Source organism: Hydra vulgaris, chromosome 08, assembly GCF_038396675.1.
Source record: "Hydra vulgaris chromosome 08, alternate assembly HydraT2T_AEP".
Classification (NCBI taxonomy): Eukaryota; Metazoa; Cnidaria; class Hydrozoa; order Anthoathecata; family Hydridae; genus Hydra; species Hydra vulgaris.
The window spans coordinates 62883779-62905000 of record NC_088927.1 but is presented as its reverse complement, the minus strand read 5'-3'; the positions used below and the strand labels follow the sequence as shown (position 1 = coordinate 62905000).

The window sequence follows — 21222 nt, the reverse complement described above, 5'->3', positions numbered from 1 at the left end:
AGAAGGAAAAAAAGTTTTTCAAAAGTATGACATGTTGGGTCTCAAAAGAAGCAAAAATTTATAAAAATTTCAAAAATAACAAAATTTTACACAAAAATTATTATTCTAAGTTTTATTGCATAAAAATTATTATTTTTTAACAAAAAATTAAAAAAAACCTTTTTTTTCATGTTTTTGTCAAAAAAAATTTTCAAGGTATTTTTAACAAAAAAAAGATAACTATTTTTGAAATTTTTATAAAGTTTCGCTTCTTTTGAGACCCAACATGACATACTTTTGAAAAACTTTTTTTCCTTCTGTTTAGGGTCTTGGTGCAAGTTTCAGACTTGAGGTGGCCCCCCTAAATCTCATTCAATTTTGAAAAAATTTAACAGGGTGTCTTGTGAGAACCAATAGAAAGTTTTAAGAATAGGGACAGATCAATTTTTGAATGTATGGGGCGTTGGATGCACCCTAATATATATATATATATATATATATATATATATATATATATATATATATATATATATATAGAGAGAGAGAGAGAGAGAGAGAGAGAGAGAGAGAGGGGCCTTGTTTTAAATAAAAAATGCTTAATACATTAGCTTAACGCGATATTTGATGTTATAAAACTTTTTTAAATTACTGTTTTAACTTTAGTTCTTTAACTTTTTTAAATTACTGCAGTAATATTAATTGCCACAAAACGAGGTAAATGTTATTTAACAGCTTTTTATTATACTATAAGGGAATGTTTATATATATATTTTTTTAATATTTCATTTTTAAAAATGTTTGATATTAACAATATCCTTTCTTTTCTCGACATTTACATAAATGAATTAAAATTTCTAAAATGATTATTTCTTAAATTTCTAATTGTGGGTTTGCAACTACAAATGATTTTTTACGTAAAAAAAAATTAGCGAGTAACAAATAAAATCTATGTTGATATATTTACTTTATTTATTAAAAGATTTTTATTTTATTATTAAAATTATATCGCTGTATATTGTTAATTAAAAAATAATCGCTGCGATTTAATTTGCATTATAAAAAAAGTCTAACATACTTTTTGTGCAAATTTTTGATGCAGTCATTTATTTAAAACTTAATTTTGAGTAAAAAAACGTTTAGAAAGGAAACGGAAACAACAGTTGCGATAAAAATGAGCTAATTTTTTTTTAAGAACAAATAAAATTTTAATATTAAATAATATTTAGTAATATTTTTAAATAAATTTGACGGTTAAGTTAAACCCAAGCATTAACTTTAATTTTAATAAACTTAAATATTTTAAAAATCAAAATTAAATTTAATACAATAAAATAAAAACAAAATAATTTATTGTAATTTTATTGATTTTTTATGCTTAAATGTATTTTCATATAAGAATATATATATATATATATATATATATATATATATATATATATATATATATATATATATATATATATATATATATATATATATATATGTATATATATTCTTATATGAAAATATATATCAGTGCCGTACCCAGCCACAGTTTGAGTGGAACCAATCTTAAAATTCCCTCCCCCTGCTCCCTGCAAAACAAAAAAAAAACCATCCTTATTTTTTTAAATAAATATGTATTAAAAGCTCTAGTGTGAACAGAGTGTTTTAAAATGTCTGAAATACATAATTAGTTGTCTTAAAATGGTTTTGCAATACTTCTTAAAAAATAATTGTTTTATTTTTCTTTGCAAATGTAAAAAGTTTATATTTTAAAAAACCTCCATCATAGATTTAAATGTCTAGAGTAACCATAAAAATAACTTTAAGTTTGTATGACATAAGTATTATTTATGAACACAAATTATGTTTACAAATATCTTATTTGTAAGTGATAAAATATTTATAAATTGTTTAAAATCTTTATTTAAAATAATTCATTTAACACAAAAAAACTGAAACTAAAAAAACAAACAAACAAAAAATTATTACATAATATATATATAATTATAAGCTTATGATAAGAATAAATTATTGGTCAAAAAATAATTTAAAACCTTTTATAACATATTTTTGCAACATATACTTTAAAGCTCTTTAGTTTTGATTGCATCTAATTAGAAAATATTATTAAACTATCAAATTCAAAGGCGCCCGTTTTTAGCAACCATTTACATATATAATTATATTTATTTCGAGAAGTGATGCAAAGCTAGGAAAGCCGAAGAAATACATACATACATACATATATATATATATATATATATATATATATATATATATATATATATATATATATATATATATATATATATATATATATATATATATATATATATATATATATATATATATATATATATATATATATACAGGCCTTGATAAGGAGTGTTCTCATTTTATGTACAAAATAGAGATTTTACTTACATGTTACATCATGATTAAGATGTTTATTAAGCCATTTACATCATGATTAAGATGTTTTTTAAAAAACATCTTAATGATGATGTAAATTTCTTAAATGAATTTAGCGTTGTGTAACTTATAGAGGATTCCTAAGCAAACAATTTTATAAAACGGGCATGAACTTTATTAAGTAAAAAACTAAATCATACTTTTTATGTAAGAGAGATACGTTTTTAACTTCACTTAAAACATTAATGAAAATTATAACAAAAATTATAAAATTATAATCCATAAATTATGCAATGCAAGAGCATGAAAGCACTCATCAAATGGAGAAGACTGCATACCGGTCAAATGGTATGGAATAATGTCTGGGTATATATACATAAACAGGCTTGGACAGGAAGGTGTGCAATTTCATGTTATAATATAACCACACAAATACTATTTGATTTTGAAAACTTGACCACAACTATTAATATGTTTTGAAAATTTGTATACATTTAAAAAGTGCACTTAACTTAACTATGAAAAAACTTTTTAAAAAACTTATCGTAAAAGAAGCAAATAAATCTTCCATAAAAAAATAACGACAAATAAAATATAAATAACTTTACTAAAACTAAAATAAAAAAAGTAAAATTAAAACTAAAATAAATAATAAACTATAATGATAAGATTATTTAAACTAGGTTTGGAATAAACAACTTTTTTTAATAAAAGACATTTATAATAAAAAATACATACTTATATAAATTTAAAAATATATATTACTAATTTATTCAATTATTGAATAATATTTTTATAAAAAATCATTTGCAGTGATTTGTTAATTTACTTAAATATGTTTAAACAATATAAACACATAAGTAAAGATCAAAATTTATTAATTCAAATGACTTTCAAAAAAGTTTGTCTTTTTTTTTTCTTTTCAACAAAATCTTTCTACTTTTCGAGTGAATATAACCTTTTATATATAATATATATTACCTTTTATTAAACTTATTATATAAATCTTTCTTAAACTAAAATATTTTCATTAGTAATCTCTTCATTACTATTATTGCTATTGTTATTATTACAATATTTTTATCATTATAAATATTATTATTCTTACTGTTGTTAATATTGTTAGAATTTTTTTTATATTACTGTTTTTGTTATATTACTATTATTGTTGTTGTTGTTGTTGTTATTATTATTATTTTTATTGCTATTATTATTATTGTTAATATTATTGTTATTATTATTATTATTATTATTTTTATTATAGTATATACTTTCTATAACCTTTACTATTACTTTTAATTGCTGTTATTACTAATATTATTTTTATTTACTCCTACTTGTATTACAATTATTATTATTATTATCATATTATTGAACTTTACAAGTTTACAACTTTGCTTAATATTAGTACTTATTACTATTTGTAAATAACCTTAATACAACTTTATTCAGAATATAGTTGATTTGATTTTGATTTTATAAAACATAAAATAACTAAAGGAAAATAACATGATCAATAGGTAAACACTTTAAAAGTCTAATTTATATTTATTTTAATTTAAAAACAAAACTAATATTAATGCTATAAATATAAAATACGTAAGTTTAAAAATTTACTTATTTCACATAAATTTTAGAAATAACAAAAAATAAATTTGATTTCACAGTAAGTTAAAACAAAATATTTTAATGGAAATAAAAATAAAGTAGAAAAGCGGTATTCTTCATTTAATTACAATTTTTATTTTGTAATTAAACAATTACTAACTTTTTCAAATATTAGTAAAATACATTTAAAAAACTTATGAGAATATGTGAAAAAATATAGAAACATGTATTTATACTTTCTCAAGTATTAAAAGATATTATTTATGAAATAAAAAATGCACACATCACTAATCATATGTTTCAGTACAAAGAGAACCTTTTACAGAACTGGATGATAAAATAAAGAAAGAGAGAATTTGTCAATTATATAAACAGATTATTACATCTTGTACTTTTGATTATAAAAGCAAAAGCTAATCAATATATGCTAGACCATACTATCCCAACTATTAAATAGAACACATTTAGGGGGTATCATCAGAAATTTTCAAAAAATGTTGTTTTATGACACAACCTAATATATATATATATATATATATATATATATATATATATATATATATATATATATATATATATATATACATATACATATATATATATATATATATATATATATATATATATTTATATATATATATATACATATATATATATATATATATATATATATATATATATATATATATATATATATATATATATATATATGTATATATATATATATATATATATATATATATATATATATATATATCTGTGTGTGTGTGTTTATATATATACACACACACACACACACACACACACACACACACACACACACACACACACACACACACACACACACACACACACACACACACACACACATATATATATATATATATATATATATATATATATATTTAGCTATTATATATTATAGTAGTTATTAGCAGTCTTATCACAGCGGAATAGCATTTAACTAGGAAGTTCACGCCTCCTTCCTTACCAATGTTACTTATTGTTTTAACATCACATAAATGAACAAAATTTAAAAAAATAATAATCTAAGCAAAATAATCTAATAAGCATATGAATATTTATGTGAATATTTATATGAATATTTGAATAATAAATGAAAAATGTAACTTATTTCTAAAACCACATGCTTGCTAGATTATTTTGCTTAAATTATTATCAGTTTATTTTTTTCATCAAAATACCAAAATATTTTCATTAATCATGTAACCAGCATAAAATAAATTACTATTGTATAATATTTTTTAGTATAACCTTATTGCACATAACTAGTTTGCTTTGCTATAGAAAAGACCTGTGTGGGTGCAACTTTTCATTTATAACTGTGGTACTTTTGATGCATTTGTTAAACTCTTGGACATTTTCAGAAATGAATATATTTGAAAAAAAAAGTTTTGAAAGTAGTTGAACTTGATTTAGCAGTGCTGGTATAGCCTTGTAGAGTAAACAACCATATAAACATGCAATAATTAAAAAGTTAGTTAATATAATACTAAATATAATATTTTTAAGTAAATAAATTAAAAAATTGGTTAAATTTATAAATAAAATTTTTTTTAGAGTTGTTATAAACTTAACTAAATAACTTTGTTGTAAATTTTTATCAACAAAAAAACACTTTGCTAAAACTTTAGGATTTTTAAAATAACAAGCCTAATTTAAAGCAAACAACCAATACTGGTTTACTAAACTAATTTTTAAGATTAAAACCTGTTTATCCATCTAAAAAATAGAAGAAATCTTAAACCTTTTAATAACTTAATATATATATATATATATATATATATATATATATATATATATATATATATATATATATATATATGCCGTATAATGCGGTAGTGGTGTAGTGATAAAGGGCTCGCTTCATAAGCGAGAGGTTTCGAGTTCGATCCCCACCACGTCCCTGGTAGTACCGCGTTCAACTTGTTTCTCCGCGCAGCGGCCTTGTTTGTCAAGGTTCGTGTTTCGGAGCTATAGAGTTGAGAGAGGGTTATAACCACTAATAAGTAGCCTCCTCATCTGTAGTGGCCTTCGGCCTTGAGGAGGTGAATAACAAAAAAAATATATATATTAATATATTATATTTCCCTATTAATTGTATTGTGCTTTTCTTTGTAATACAAATGTATATGTTGCATGTATAATGTTATATGTATGTTACATGCACTTTTGTAGAGAACTTTATTTTAAACATACTTGGAATAGAAATCAGAGAATCTGTGACTACTTCATCTTTTATATCTAGTACTTTGTCAATATTCTTTTGAGCTTGTTTTAGAGCAGTTTTGGCATAATTAGAGAATGTTTTTGCATCAAACCAACTCATAACCAATGTTATGTAAAAACCATGGCGAATTCAAGAAGTTCTAAAAACTACTTATAAAAATTACTTTTTTTTTTAAAGGCTCTATCTTTTATTCATCTAAACTAGAAATTTGAGAAATAATCATTAAAGTAAAATAATAATATAAAATCATAAAAATAACAACAATAGTATTAAATAACTAATAGATAAATCATAATAATGATAATAATGGTTATAGTAGTAATAATATTAACAATAACAATACCAATTATTGTGTTTGATAATAACAGTTATTATAAAAAATGATGATGATGGTGAATGATGATGATCACAAATAAATATTTAAACAATAGTAAGTAATAATGACAGTAACAACAGTTAAAATGTATGATAAATAAAATGTAATTTTATTTTTTTTATAAAATAAAATGTAATTCTATTTTTTTAAATGTAAAATAAAAAGTTTACATCTCATACAATAATAAAAAAAGTAGAAATAAAAACAATAATCCATAATGAGTTAAATATTCTACATACGGTAACTCTTAATAGGTAACTCTTAATAATCCAACTCTTAATAATCCAACTCTTAATACGGTAACTCTTAATAATCCATAATGAGTTAAATATTCTACATACGGTAACAAATAAGCAAAAGACTTTTACACAATTTGAAAGTCTTTACAAAGGTTTGTCTAACTTTTGTTCTTATAGTTTACAATCTTTATTTTTTAGTCTAAAATTGTATTATTTTCTTATGTAATAATAAAATTGAGAGATGTTATGATATTTAATTCAAAAGGAAAAGTGTAGCATGTATAACTGACAAAACGATTTAAATAAATAGTAAAAATGTATACAAATGATTTACAGAATGTTTACGAACAGTCCGGGAAATATCACTTTTTCAAAACTGCACAAAATAAAATAGCGGGTTTCTTTGAATAAACTCTCCTTGTTTTATATGCCCCCTTGAGTAAATGAGTAGATTACCTTAATATATGTACTCTTATTAGACACCTGTTATTTTGAGCAATAAAAATCGTTTTACGCCTTTACCAAATAAAAGTAGAAAACTTACAGTATAAACTTTTCTTCTTAAATTTAATAATAACTGAACATTATTATTAAATTTAAGAAAAAGTTTTTTTGCCTTTTTTAAAACACAAATTTGAATTAAAATTAAAGTTTGTGTTTTGAAAAAGAAAAAAAAAGTTCAAAACACAAATGCTGAACTTGATTGACCAAAATCTACACATTTTTAATCAATTATACAAAAAAGTAACGGATTATAGTTTATAAGATATTCCTAAAAACCGTAAAGTAGAAAAAACCGAAGCCGTAAAGTAAAGAAGTAGAGAAACAGAAAATTCATTCACATTAAACATTTCTCACAATGAATTTTTTTAAATAAAAAATTATTAGAAGATCCACGGCGCAGTGATTAGTTCTTCCAGAGGCGATTCTATGAATAAACTGAGGGGGGGGGGTGAATCCTTAAAATGTACCGACTGGCGTCTTTTAAAAAAAAAAGGTCCTCAAAACTTAAATTTACCCGACTGATATTTGTCAATTATCGGACTAGTCGATAATTGACAAATATCAAAAATCAAAAAAAACCGACAATAACTTGAAAATTGCCTTCTTTAGGGGTAACACCTCCCCCCTCCCCCTCCACACACACGTAAAATCGCCTTTGAGTGCTTAAGACTTTTTGCTTGATTATAGTCTGCGGATAAACGCTTTCAATTTGTCGTAAATTAAGATCTTTTTTCGTTGTAAAACACTCTTGAATACTCTTATTATATTGTATCAGAAAATGATAAAAAGCAAGCTTAGTTTATAATTAGTACCTAAAATGGTAGTTTAAAATTGTTTTATTCTTAGTTTCATTTTAACTTTTAACAACAATTTCATTGTTTTAGGGTCATGTATTTCTGTTTTTTTTATTAATATGTTTTCTTATTTAAACTTGGTAAGAGCTATTTACATTGCAGTTAAATATAAGTTTTATATACAAATGATTTTAAATATCTTCCTTAAGTCTCTCAGGTTAGGTTAACTGAGCAGTTTCTTAATTTTTAGTAGCCTTTTGCCAATTACAATAAAGTGTCTCTTACTAACTTTAATTTTGAGATTCACTCTTTTTATAAAATACCCCAATCTCAAGATCTCCAAATAAGTTTTAAAAAGTTTGATGATAATTTCTATCTATAATGAAATTAACGAGCTCCGTTACAAGCTTTTACCTTATCTTTTAACGAGTTCAGTGTTAATTCCATTGGTATAGGGTAATGAGTATCACGATTGCCAACTTTTTGAATTGTGTCAAGCTTATTCAATTAATTTGGAGCGGCAGATAGGAAAGTTACCCAGCAATACTTGAGCTGAGATCTTACTAATGATATATAAGCCAGTCTTAAAAGGTCACTTGATACGCAATGACTAGCTCTTGAATAAATTTCTTAAATAAAATGAAATTTTTTTTTACATTTTCTATATGTGAAGCAAAAGTAAGATGCCAATCGAGGGTTACTCCCAGTCATTTCACAAACTTTATTGGTTTAGTTTCCACCAATAGATCATCAGGCATTTTCTTTCCCAGGACTCTTAAAAATTATAAATTGTGTCTTAGATTAATGTATTGTGAGACTGAGATTTGCAGAATTCTATAGTATTATTGAGTATATGTAAAAAAGAAAAGCAGATAAAGAAATTAAATTAAGTAACTCTATTGACAAACTTTTATGTTCTTAAGACCGTTCTTGCAAATGTTCTGAAGAATTTCAAAATTAGTAGAGGATGGCGGAATAGGCCGGCCAGGCAATAACGAGTTTAATAGTAAACAGCGAAAGAAAACAACGGAAATTGCAAAAGGTATCATTAAAGTTAAAAATTGTGATCGAAGTAACTTGCTTGAAATAACTGATAAAAAAGTAAAAATTGATTTCTCAGGTCCAGGCTTCTCAGGTCTAGCTTTTCAGGTCCAGGCTTTTTTGGAAGACTTACCAATAAGTAGAGAAAAATTATTAAAAAGCTTTTAGTTGAAAATGGCCCGAAACAAGTTTGAAAAGATTTTACACTAGATATGGAAAAAAGGAAGTTTTCAGCAGTGCTTTGTAAAAGAAAACTTCCAAACGGTAAAGTATGTCGAAAATACCTCCATAACATATCAATAATTCTGTCTTCACATGAAAAAGTTTTTAGCGCATTTCCGATTTTATCACCTGGAAGCGCTTCTGTGCGATTCTAAAAACAAACACAACTATTGATAGCGTTAACACAAAAAAAGATTAAAGAAGAAGAAAAGATTTGAAATCAGACTTTTGAGCTAGTTACCTTGTACTGCTTTTCGTGACAGCAGTGATAAACTTTATGCTGATATATAAAAGCAATTTTTTTTTTATTCAATCGTAACAAGGCTGCAAGCAACCACTAGTAAGTTGGGAGTTACTAAAAAACAAAACTGGACGAATAATAGTTTTTAGAGCATACAGGGACAGATACAGTAAAAGGATGTAACTTTTTTGAACGACAAGTCAAGCAAGAATGAGTTTTGGTTTATGCAACTAGAGACGATAGCTCCTTTGAGCAGCAACTATGATAGTATTTGTAGAAAATTTTAAAATATGCAACCTTATGACAATGGGGGCTAAGGCTTAAACTGGGCAGATAAAGCAGGTTCAACAACGTTTAAAATGAGTTTTTGGACCATGCCTAAAAGAGACAGAGCATCATAAGCAGAACCAGCTCAAATATGACAACGGTATTCAATATAAGGACTAATAAAAAATTTAAAGAGGTAGAAAATGGAATCAGAAGTAAAATAATGGCAAGTACGACAAAGAGAAACATCCTTAGCAGATGTTAACTTTGCAATCGATTGTGTATATGGTTTCCATGGTTTCCATAAGAGGTCAGTAGTGAACGATAATCCAAAAAGACGTAAAGAAGACTCGATGAAAGTGTTGCCATTTATCAATATAGAAATTTGAAAAATAAGATTCAGTCAAGCATATATTAAATATTTTAGAGTGAATTGAAGAGAGTTCTGGAGAACACTTTTGTAAAACTATAACAGGAATCTGGACTACAAACCGTAAAAGAGTTTAATTGAGATGATTTCAGCAAAGGAAGCTGGAGTGATTTAAATGTCTAACAATGGATTTACTTGTTTAACTGGAAAGGCAGGAAAAGTATGGCAATAAGGCTTAAAAGTCAAGTTAGAAGAAAAGTCTTTGCTAATAGTTCTGAAAATTTTTGCAAATAGTTCTGCTTTATCCTTGGGAGAGTTAATATGGTCAGTCTTATGAATTAGAGATGGAATGTTTTACGGAATTAGATAAGTAGTTCCTGTTGAAAAAAAAAAAAAAAAATTTAATATTTCTTTGTAAGAGGAGGAATTTTAGGATTAAAAAGAACATTTGATAACTTTTTGAATCGCTTATGATAAAATTTGCATTATACTTATAATTTATCAACTTTTTTTTTTCATAACAGATTTTCTTTGCTTATTTCAGTCCGCAAATATTAATGAATTGAATCCATCTTTAGACAGAAATAGTCAGTTTTTCATTTGATGCAAATTTTATGCAACAAGTTGACTTTCTATAAGTAAAAAAATATTCTGGTGACCCAATGGCTTAAACTAAAAAAATAATTCCAAAGTAATCAAATGATGGAGTTTTTACCTTTTACTGCAAAAAGGAATTCTTAAGTTGCCAATCAAAAGGTGACTACATTAACAAAAAAATTTAAGTATATTTCGACTGAAATGTTTGCTCCAAAAATCTTTGCTTAGCAAACAAGTTGCACTTGTGACTTTAAAAGTGCCCGATTCGTTACTAAAAGGAATTTAATTTCCGATTTGTACATTACCAAATGTCTGCAAAGCAGAAACACAGCATGGCAGATTTATTTTAACCGATTAGGCATGACAGTGGAACAATCAAAATGTCATTGAAATTGTCTCTAATATAAAAAACCCTCCAAAATGCCCTTCAACAGCGCGTAATCAAGGGTTAATGGGCGCTTGAGAATAATACAAGTTTTTCGATCATCACTTAAATTATCAAAAATTTCATTAAAAAAAATCACCAGATATCGATACTTTTGAAGCAATAAGTGTTAATGTATTTTTCGGTGGCAAAATACTCAAATGGTCTGATGATTACACTTAGACTTTTCTTGATTGTGTTTATGGAATCAATATTTTCATTCATAACTATTTCTTTACTGTTTGCTGTCAAAATTTTCAAATATCGCAAGATTTCTTCAAATTTTGACCATGTTAACAACATTAGACTCAGTATGTACTTTTCTTTTCAGACAATTGAAATATGATTTAAACTTTAAATAGCTATCAAATTTAATGAGAAATTTTGGTGTTGCATAATTAATAGTCTGTGGATTGAACACAATGTTTACTTTCTGAAATGAAGGCTATATTTTTTACAGAAAGTTTGCGTTTTTTATTTAGCAATGTGTCACAAAGAATGTCATAGTCAAAATTATCTTGTGCTAAAAATAAATCAATTTCGTCAAAAAAATTTCGGCTAGAGGATGATGTACGTTTAGTTGATCTTAAAAAGGGTACAGATATTTGTATTTGACTCAGAGGATGGGTTAGATTGATGGTAGATTTTTTGGTTTTTCTCTTCCTTTTACTTTAATTTTTTCAAAATTTTTAGAACAGTGTAGTTCAGTGTTGCTTGTCATTTTAAAATGTGTATTAAGAATGCAGTTTATTAAACATGTTTTCTCCTCTTTGTCACTTGGAAATCTATAAAACTGACGTTTTAAATTCGTTTGACTTTTTCTTCTGTAATAAGAAATTCGTAGAACAGCCATAAGCACAGCATTTTTTTAACAGAGTAAGTAAAGTAGAAACTTAAAAGAATCAAACAAGCTTTTTTAGTCTTTCGCGGCCATTTTATAAGTTAATATCGGCCCGTACATTTTTTTCTAATCTTTGCGTATCAAGGCCGGTTACTTAAAGAGCGTCAAGGAACAAATTGATTTTAAACTTTGGATGAAACAATAAACAAAAAAAAATTAATTCGTTTTGTATTTCACAAGTTATTACTAATTCTATATGACCAGAAAGTTACTAAAATATCTACTAGGGGATAGCCCATAAATTTATTAAAAAAACAGAAGTAGAAGCTCTTTTTTACGAGGTGATTTTCATTAAATTTAATGCGCTATTTAGTTTTAAATATAACTTAGGGCTCTGCGGGGGAAAACTTTAGATTTTCTTTGTTTTGTTTATTTGTGAAATTTAGCGTTGCGTTATTTATGGGCAATCTTTGAGTGCAATATATTAAACCGCAGGCTTAAAGAAAGCAAGTTTGTTTAGAATTATACATTAAAAGAAAGCAATCTTTTCCTAAAAAAAATTAAATATTATATTGCATCTACATTTCAAAAGTTTATAATTAACTAAATGTTTGCTATACAATCGATTTTAAATTTAAAAAACTAAAAAATCGATTAAATTTAAAACACTATGAAATCGATTTTAAATTTAAAACACTAAAAATTTGACACATCGACCTTTTTTCTTTCCATTATTTAATACTTTTGGAACTGATATGTTTTTTCTTTCAGTATATTCTTTAATGAATATTTAACAATCCGGGAAACAGGATCTAGACAAATTCTGGACCTGTCCTTAATTCTATTTTTATAAGGCAGCCCATCATTTTTTCTAAAAGTTTTTCACAGAATCCTTTCAAAAAGTAAAGCTTTGCTGTATTCGTTTCACGGCCACTTACAAAAAAACATATGATGATTGTGTTAAGACGTCTTTTGATTATTACATCACTTGTAATACGTTCGTAAAATGTTCCTTCAATAAAGTTACGAATCATTATGTCATCTGCAAGTCGTTCGGCTGCCCAGTAACTCCCTTTTAAACCTCCTAGAAAAAATAAAATAATTTTATTTAAAACTTAGAAACTGATGAATTCTCCCAACATAAAAACAGGATTTCCCAGAAAGAAATAAACAACTTTTAAAACAGGTATAAAAATCAACTTTAAAAACAAAGCATAATTATATTTTAAAGTATATTTTTATAAAAATGGCTCCTATAATTGTTCTATAATCAAAATCTCCTAAATTAAGCTTTTTACACAGAACACGCATTGCAACTCGCAATTTAATTCTAGTTAACAGACTTGTGACTAAAATTTGCATTTTATAACAGCTGACCCTTCTTTAAAACAACCCCCTCTCCTCGTTTATTAGATCTAGACAAAAAATATACCCCCCTTCTTGTATTAAGGACTCGTGAGTCATTCCACGCCAAACGGTCCAATTTCAGATATCTCGACCATCTCAGAATTTGATAAAGTTTTATTAATTATTTGTTAAACATGTTTCATGAAGATTTCCAAAATTTTAAATTACAATATTTAATATTTCAGCTTTTATAGGACATTTAAAAGACATACCCAAACTTTGCTATGGCTTAATAACTATAAAACGCATTTTCGGGCTTTAATATTTTTGCAATGAAACGCCTAATATTTGGTCAAAATAATTTGGTCAAAAGTTAAACACCTGATTTTTTTTTAATAGTTTTTTTGTAGAGCTTTATCTCCAAAAAAAAAACATTTTCAGCATTTTAATTTATTCTGAAAGTTCAACATACTAAGACAATGATATGAAGCGAAATTTAGCTCATTTGTAAACATGCTGAGTTATTATAAAATAATTATGGCGCCAAAAATGAAACACCCTGAAGAATGTGACGTGTGTTTGAACTACTGAAACTTTGTGTGGAAATTTTTATTTTATTTTTTTAGAGGAACAGAGTTTGATTCTCAAATGAACTTATAATCTAATTAAAGAAATTAATTCAATTTGTTTCCAACACTAATCCTTGTTGTTGGTTAAATACACGCATTTACAGCGCCACTGTTCAGAAAAACTTCCTTTTGAAATTGCTAGTTGTTGCTCACTTAAAGGATTGCGAAGTATTAAACGAGAGACTGCTGACTGTCTGTCAAAATTGACAAAAAAGCCATTTTCACATGCCAAAAATTTGAAAACTTAAAAAATTGGTAATCTCGCAAGGCAAGGTAAATCTCAATACTTTTTTTTTGTAGTTGTTGTGCTCATAATGGTCCAATTTTTTCTTTTTAAGATTGTTGTGTACCCTGGTTTTTTCATAACTGTTGTTTAAATTAAAAAAAAATTTTGCAAAAAATTTTTTTTTAATTTAAACGCGTTAAAAAATTTTTAACGCGCATTTAACAAAGGAAATAAATTTTCATTTAATGCTAAATGCGTGAAGACACTTAAGTGCTATTTAAAGTCTACTTTCGTTTGCTTGGTTGCAATTTTCTATTGTTTTCATTTTTCTCATGTAATAAACAAGTTTTCTTTTAACCTTTTTAAAAATCATTAAAAGAAAAAATTGACGGCAGTGAATTAACATTAATGTATATTGCAAAATTCTGCAGTAAACATTTTAGCTTTATTCCTTTTTTTTAAACTAAGTGATCGTCATTTCTTTCAAAATAGTGTTGCATATTTTTTAAAGATATTGTTAAAATTATAATAGAAATTGATAGAAAATAAGCAAGAGTCACTAAAAGCGATAGTTGTAAGTGCAAATACTTGTGAGAAACTTTTAAAAAGTGGTAAAGAAAAGCAAAATAGAAAAATAAAAAAAACACATTTTATTATTGAGAAAGTCAAACTAGCAATACCAGGTAACAAATTTGTTATGAGTTCTTCAGTATTAAATATTATTTCATTAAGATTTCACGTTGCAGAGGAGCAACCATACCAGATTTTTTTAGTTGATCAACTGCCAATTGGATTGGATATTTTACAGCACATTGCTTTTAATTAGTCCATGCTTCCTAAAACATCAAAAAAGTCTTTAATAATTGCTTGTTCAGTAAAAAAAAAAAAAAGGAAATATGAAAGGTGAGTAGAACGGCATTGTGAGTGGTTTAGAGACTGCTGACTGTCTCAAAAAAATAAAGGGTTTGTGGCTTAAAGCTGGATTTCCTCTTCAATCAGATAGTAGCTTGATTCAAAAGCTGAATAAGTTGAACAAACAATATTGTAATTAAAAAAAAAATATGCACAGGATGTCGCCTTTAGAATTGAAAAAGCAACAAGTCTTTAGAAAAGAACTGGGAGAAATCTTTTGAACAGGAATACCTGATTTACAAAACTGGATAAAAAAGGACAAAAATAGATCCGACCTAGATAAGAAAGAGGACCTAGAATTTATATACGATCAAGAACACACCAGGAAGTTATTTCTTGGACCAGAAGACAAGAAATACAGCGAGAAGGTAATCCATTTCATAACCTTTTACTGAATTTAAAAACTCACCTTTCACCACTTTTTCCACTATTGATTTTTATTTTTGCTTCATTATATTTTACATTATTTTATACATCTTTTTTAACATGACAAACTTTTGATGAAGAAATTTGAAAAGATTAATATTTAATAATAATAATAGTGCATGTTGTTTAGATTTTGGAAAATAAAAGAAAAAGAAATGCATCTAGAAAAGATGTTGCAAAATCAACGGAATTAAGTTCAGAGTTGGAATTTAGTCCGGTCATGAGCGAAGATTCATCATTTGATTCAGATTCTGACCCAGGATATGGGCATTCTGCAGAGTTTAATAGTATAATAAAAGCTGAGATTCCAAGAGATATCATTTCTAGTAATGTTGCCCTAATTGCTACAATTACTAATATTTCTTCCAATGTTTGACTAAAGTTACTGCTGCAACCCTTGATAGTTCTGGCATTTATCGTACAAATGTAAGTTTCAGTAGGTCAACAGAATCTAGAAAGATGAAACAAACAGCTCAAGAAATGGCAGTTATTGCTAAGGAAGATGTCGAACTTAGCATCCAAGCGTCTCCATATCCACGCATCATTCATTTTGATAGAAAAACACTTTTTGAAATCAATAATGGAAAAAATCTAAAGCATGACAGACTAGCTGTTCTGCCAACTATTGATAAGGAGTCACATCTTCTCGGTGTTACACCATTAGCCTCTTCATCAGGGGAAGATAAGTATAATGGAGTAATAAAACTCTTAAAAGAGTACAATCTTGAATCATTGGATTACTTTGTTTTGATACAACATCAAGCAATACAGGTATACATAAAGGATCTCTAATAAGAATATCTACTGCGCTAGATAAGTATCTAATTCTCTTGGCTTGCAAACATCATGTTTCTGAGTTGAGAATCACATACTTCTGTGAAGCTGTAATGAATGAAAAAACTATGGCCCCTGATAATCCTCTGTTTAAACAATTCAAAAACTTGTTCGAGCCAAATTTCAAGTGTAAACCATCTTTGTTAGTTAAGTTTTCTTGGGAAGAAGTTAAGGGAACTGTGTCATCTGATAGTCAGGGAAGATAAAAAAAGAGTTAGCAGAGCTAGTGGTCAGCTATCTTTCTGCTTCTAACATTAAAATTAAAAAGACTAAAGCAGTTCATCATGCAAGATTTCTAGGGAAATCTCTATACTATTTAAAAATGCAAATTCTTTTAAACCAAATCGATTTTCTTCAAAAAAAAAAAACAAAGAATATATTAAGTTGATAACAGAATTTGTAGCTTGCTTTTACGCAAAGTGGTATATGCAATCAAATGATACAATCAAAGCTCCTTATATGGATATTACTGCTATTTATCAAATGCATCAATATATAGATGCCGTAGATGCTGTGTTAAATTCTCTATTCAAACATACTATGCTCAACTATGCACTAGAAGAGAAAAAAAAATTGCTGCTGCAATATTATCATATCCAAAACCAGCATCATGCTATTTTAAAATGAAAAATAAACAGAATAAAGACATAAAAAAAGTGTTAACACTTGAACTAAACATTCATCAACAACCTCCTAGCTTAGCTCCTTTGGTCGATGAATTATCCTGGTTAATGTTTGAGATGATTGGAATAGATGAACAATGAATTGAGGACTGGCTGACCTTGCCACCTCAGTATTGGCACATGCAATCTTCATATAGATCATTTCTAAACTTTGCAAAAAGTTTTGTTTGTGTAAATGACCATACTGACAGGACAATTGGAATGATGCAACAATTTGTTCATTGCTACAAAGATGAGGAGGAAAAACAAAATAGACTTATTGCTGTGGACAAAGTTCATTCAATTCTTAAGGCATCATACAGCAAATCTTTATCAACCAAGAAAATAAACAAGCAAGTATTAAGCAAGAAAAGAATCACAGATGGATTACTTAGCATGCAATCCAAAATATAGAAGATAAATTGAATTTTAGTATTAATCAAAATGAGATACAAAAAATAAAAAAGTTTCATTCAAATTTTCTAAAAAGATTAAATTAAAATGAGTTTTTTTTTGAGATGTCGAACAATGTGATTATATATAAGTCATAGTCAAGTCAAGTGTAGAATTATTATGCTTTTGTTAAATGTACGTTAAAATTATTTTTTTTGCATATTTTTCTGCAAGATCTTTTTTTAATTTAAACAAAAAGTATGAAAAAATCAGGATACTCAACAATCTAAAAAAAAAATTTGAACCATTATGAGCACATTTAAAAAAAAATCACAAAATATTGAGATTTACCTTGCGCTCAAAGCCAGGTTACTTAGGAACTATTTGGGGCTTTTTTCAAGGTATTTTGACGCTTGAGCACAAAGTAAATGTCAATATTTTTGGAAATTTATTTTGTAATCGTATTTTTTTTATATTTGTCCAAAATTTGGCTTCTTGTGTATTTGCATATAAAAATATTTGTTTTTTGAATACCCCTAGTAATGAATTTAGAGTATCAGAGAGAATGGCTAAGACAGCAACAAAGTTAAAGAAAAAAAGCGGAATCTTGGCACTACCACAAAGAAATGCTGCAAAGAAATTGCCAGAAAGTGTTAAAGAAAAATTTTGAAACTTTATGAGCTTAAGACATTTAGCAGAACTTATGAACAGTTAAAAAAGACTTTGTATCTGTCCATATTGATGCTAAAAAATTGCACATTTAGTTTATTTAAGGGATCCTTTTGCTGAGTATAAGAAAGGAAATGGAATTAAAGTTGATTTTTTTAAATTATGTGAGTTACCTCAAAAATGATGTTAACTGTTAGTTCTTCAGGCACCCATTGTATTAGTGTATGTTCTATTTACGAGAACATAAAGTTAATGCTTGCAAGTAACACAGTTACAGTGGACTATGAATGCTTGATTGAAAAAATCATTTGCAATATTATTCTAGAGAATGAATGCTTCACCATTGTGATAAATGTCCGGAAAACCGAATTGTTAAAGACTTATCTTGAAGAGCAATTTAAAGACTATATCAGATAAAACTGTAACTTTTAAACAATGGATAAAAACAGATCGTGAAACTCTTGAACCATTACCAGTAGATGACTTCATAGATGATAGTTTTAAAGGTATCAGTTGTAGCTCAGCATCGTTTTATTGCCAAAAACAAAAGCAACTATTTGCTATCATTGAAAAAGGAACTTAATTAAAATGAGTTAATAGTTTTAATGGGTTTTTCTGAAAATTATCCCTTTGTTATTCAAGATGTTGTTTAGGGATTTTACTGGGAAAACAGCCGAGCAATCTTTTTGCTGTATATTACAAACAGAATGACGTAATTCAAAAGAAACATTATTGTGTTAAAAGTGATTGCGTGCATCATGATACAATTTCTGTTTGTATTTTTCATGGTAAACTTGCTGAACTTAAAATTAGTTTGTCTATTCAACTTATTATTTCACTTTGTTATTAATTTTTAAAAATGAATTTTTTTTTAATTTTTTTTATTTGCAACTATAATTTTAAAATTATAGATAGTATATTCTTAAACAGTAATATTCTAATTTTTAAGGTTTTTTTATATTTGTTTTGTTCTTATTGAATTTATATATATATATATATATATATATATATATATATATATATATATATATATATATATATATATATATATATATATATATCATATATATATATCATATATATACTATCTATAATTTTAAAATTAAAGTTGCAAATAAAAAAAAGAAAAAAATTTGCTACATGTGTTAGTAGTAGGTGTATGTGCAGCGTATTTATTGTGTTTTATGTACGTGCAGGCATATTTATTGGTAGTTGATATTATTTTGCTAAGAGTAGTTGGTAGTTTTTAAAGTTATATAAAATTGCGGAAATTGCATAATAAGTAATATTGCCCCAGTCATATGACCAGATAAGAAATTTATAAACTTTTTACTTTGATTTTAAACTTTTCTACTTGCAAACTAAAAATTCATGCAGGCAATGAATCATTATGATAACATAAGCAAACTGACAACCTAAAATTGCTTCATGATAGTTTTTCAATAACTCAAGGCTTGTCGTTAAGAATGGTTAAAAAAATGTAAAGTAAAAATAACTAAAAACCTCTAAAAAAGAGAAGGGTATCCATTTATTTATTTTGAAAACAAGTGAAATATTTTTTTAATGTGTTTAATTATAGTTGCCTTATAAATCCACAAATTCTAAACATACTTTTAAAAAAAAAATAGTAAGAAAATGAGCTTGAGAAACAAGATAATGCCCTAAATACATGCCAAAAAACAGAAAAACAGGAAAAAATCAAAAACTTACCCAGGAATCACCAGTTTCAACTTTTTTTTTGTGCCAGCAACCTTATTTTTCCAAGTTCTTATTACAAAGCTTATATTGGTATAACAACAATTAGTTACATAATAAATCAAGAAAAGAAAGTAACTTCCTTGACTACACGAACCACCAGGACTTAAGATAGTGAATATATTTTTAAAAGTAAGTAAAAAGTATTAAATTTTTTCACAGCCTCAAAAAATAGTTGTAAAATAATTCTGTTTTTTAAACATGAATTTTAAAATAGAAACACATACAATGTTTCTACTTTAAACTTTAAAGGACTAGATTTCTAAAAACCATAGAAAAAAATGTTGATTTTAAAACCGTTTGTTTTTTAAACAAATAATGTTTTTATTATTATTACAATAATATTAATTCTAGTTTTTAATATATATATTTATATTTATTTTATTTTACTATATAATAGCTTTTTAATATATAATTTAAAACTTTATGTAACTTTACAACTAAAATATTTTTAAGTTTGTAACTTTTTATTTTGTTTTTATCCAATAAAAATTAAAAGAAAAACTACAATACTATTTTAAATGACTAATAAAAATTAAAAAGAAAATACCCAACTATTTTAACTGACCAATAAAAATTAAAAAGAAAAACCACTTGACTATTTTAACAGACCAATAAAAATTAAAAGAAAAACTACATGACAATTTTAGCTTAAGATTAAAATTTCCTTAAAAAGCAAATAGCTGCCTTCACTCACTAAAACAAAAAGTGGTCAGTAATAATACATTAAGTTAAAAGTTTGCCTACTTACATTTTATTAAAAAAATCAAATTGACAGTAAAGTATGGACTGAATGTACATAATAGAAAACCATGAATAAAAATTACCTGTATGAATAGAATCCCAACTTTTTACAACCCCAATTCTATGTGGAGGAACTTCATAGCGCTTCAATTTTGTACCTTTAGTAGATTGATCAGGTAATTTTGTTTTTGGTCTCCTCATAATATTCCGAACAGAACAAGTGCAACCAAAATGTTTAAGTGAAAAGTCTACTTTGCCTAAAGCTAATTTTAACATTCTACAAAACAGAAAAGGGGGACAATTTAAATAGTTCACTTTCACAAATAGATCTTCAAAATCTATAAATATTCTGAATTAAATGGCACTTACTAGATGAAATCAATACTTGAAATAATACATTCCAATAATTAAAAACATTTTAAGATAAATTCTCAAAACTAAAGAAATTCTACATTACACTCTATAATTAAAAAA

General features: G+C 26.0%; 2 protein-coding genes across 2 annotated transcripts in view; both read right to left on the bottom strand.

Moving 5' to 3' along the window:
- The window catches only part of LOC101236459 (TATA element modulatory factor), a 37016-nt gene extending 30576 nt beyond the window's left edge, over window positions 1-6440 (bottom strand). Inside the window, exon 1 of the mRNA XM_065804141.1 lies at window positions 6205-6440. Coding sequence (XP_065660213.1) covers window positions 6205-6334 — 130 coding nt within the window. The 5' untranslated portion in view covers window positions 6335-6440. The remainder of the gene's footprint in view (window positions 1-6204) is intronic.
- Window positions 6441-12730: 6290 nt separating this feature from the next.
- LOC101236355 (small ribosomal subunit protein uS3mA) lies at window positions 12731-21058 on the bottom strand. The gene is made up of 2 exons (XM_065804140.1): window positions 20832-21058; window positions 12731-13235 (listed from the first exon to the last, which is right to left on the bottom strand). The coding sequence occupies exons 1-2, from the start codon at window positions 21022-21024 to the stop codon at window positions 12964-12966; spliced, it is 465 nt and encodes a 154-aa protein (XP_065660212.1). The 5' UTR covers window positions 21025-21058; the 3' UTR covers window positions 12731-12963.
- Between the last annotated feature and the right edge of the window lie 164 nt (window positions 21059-21222).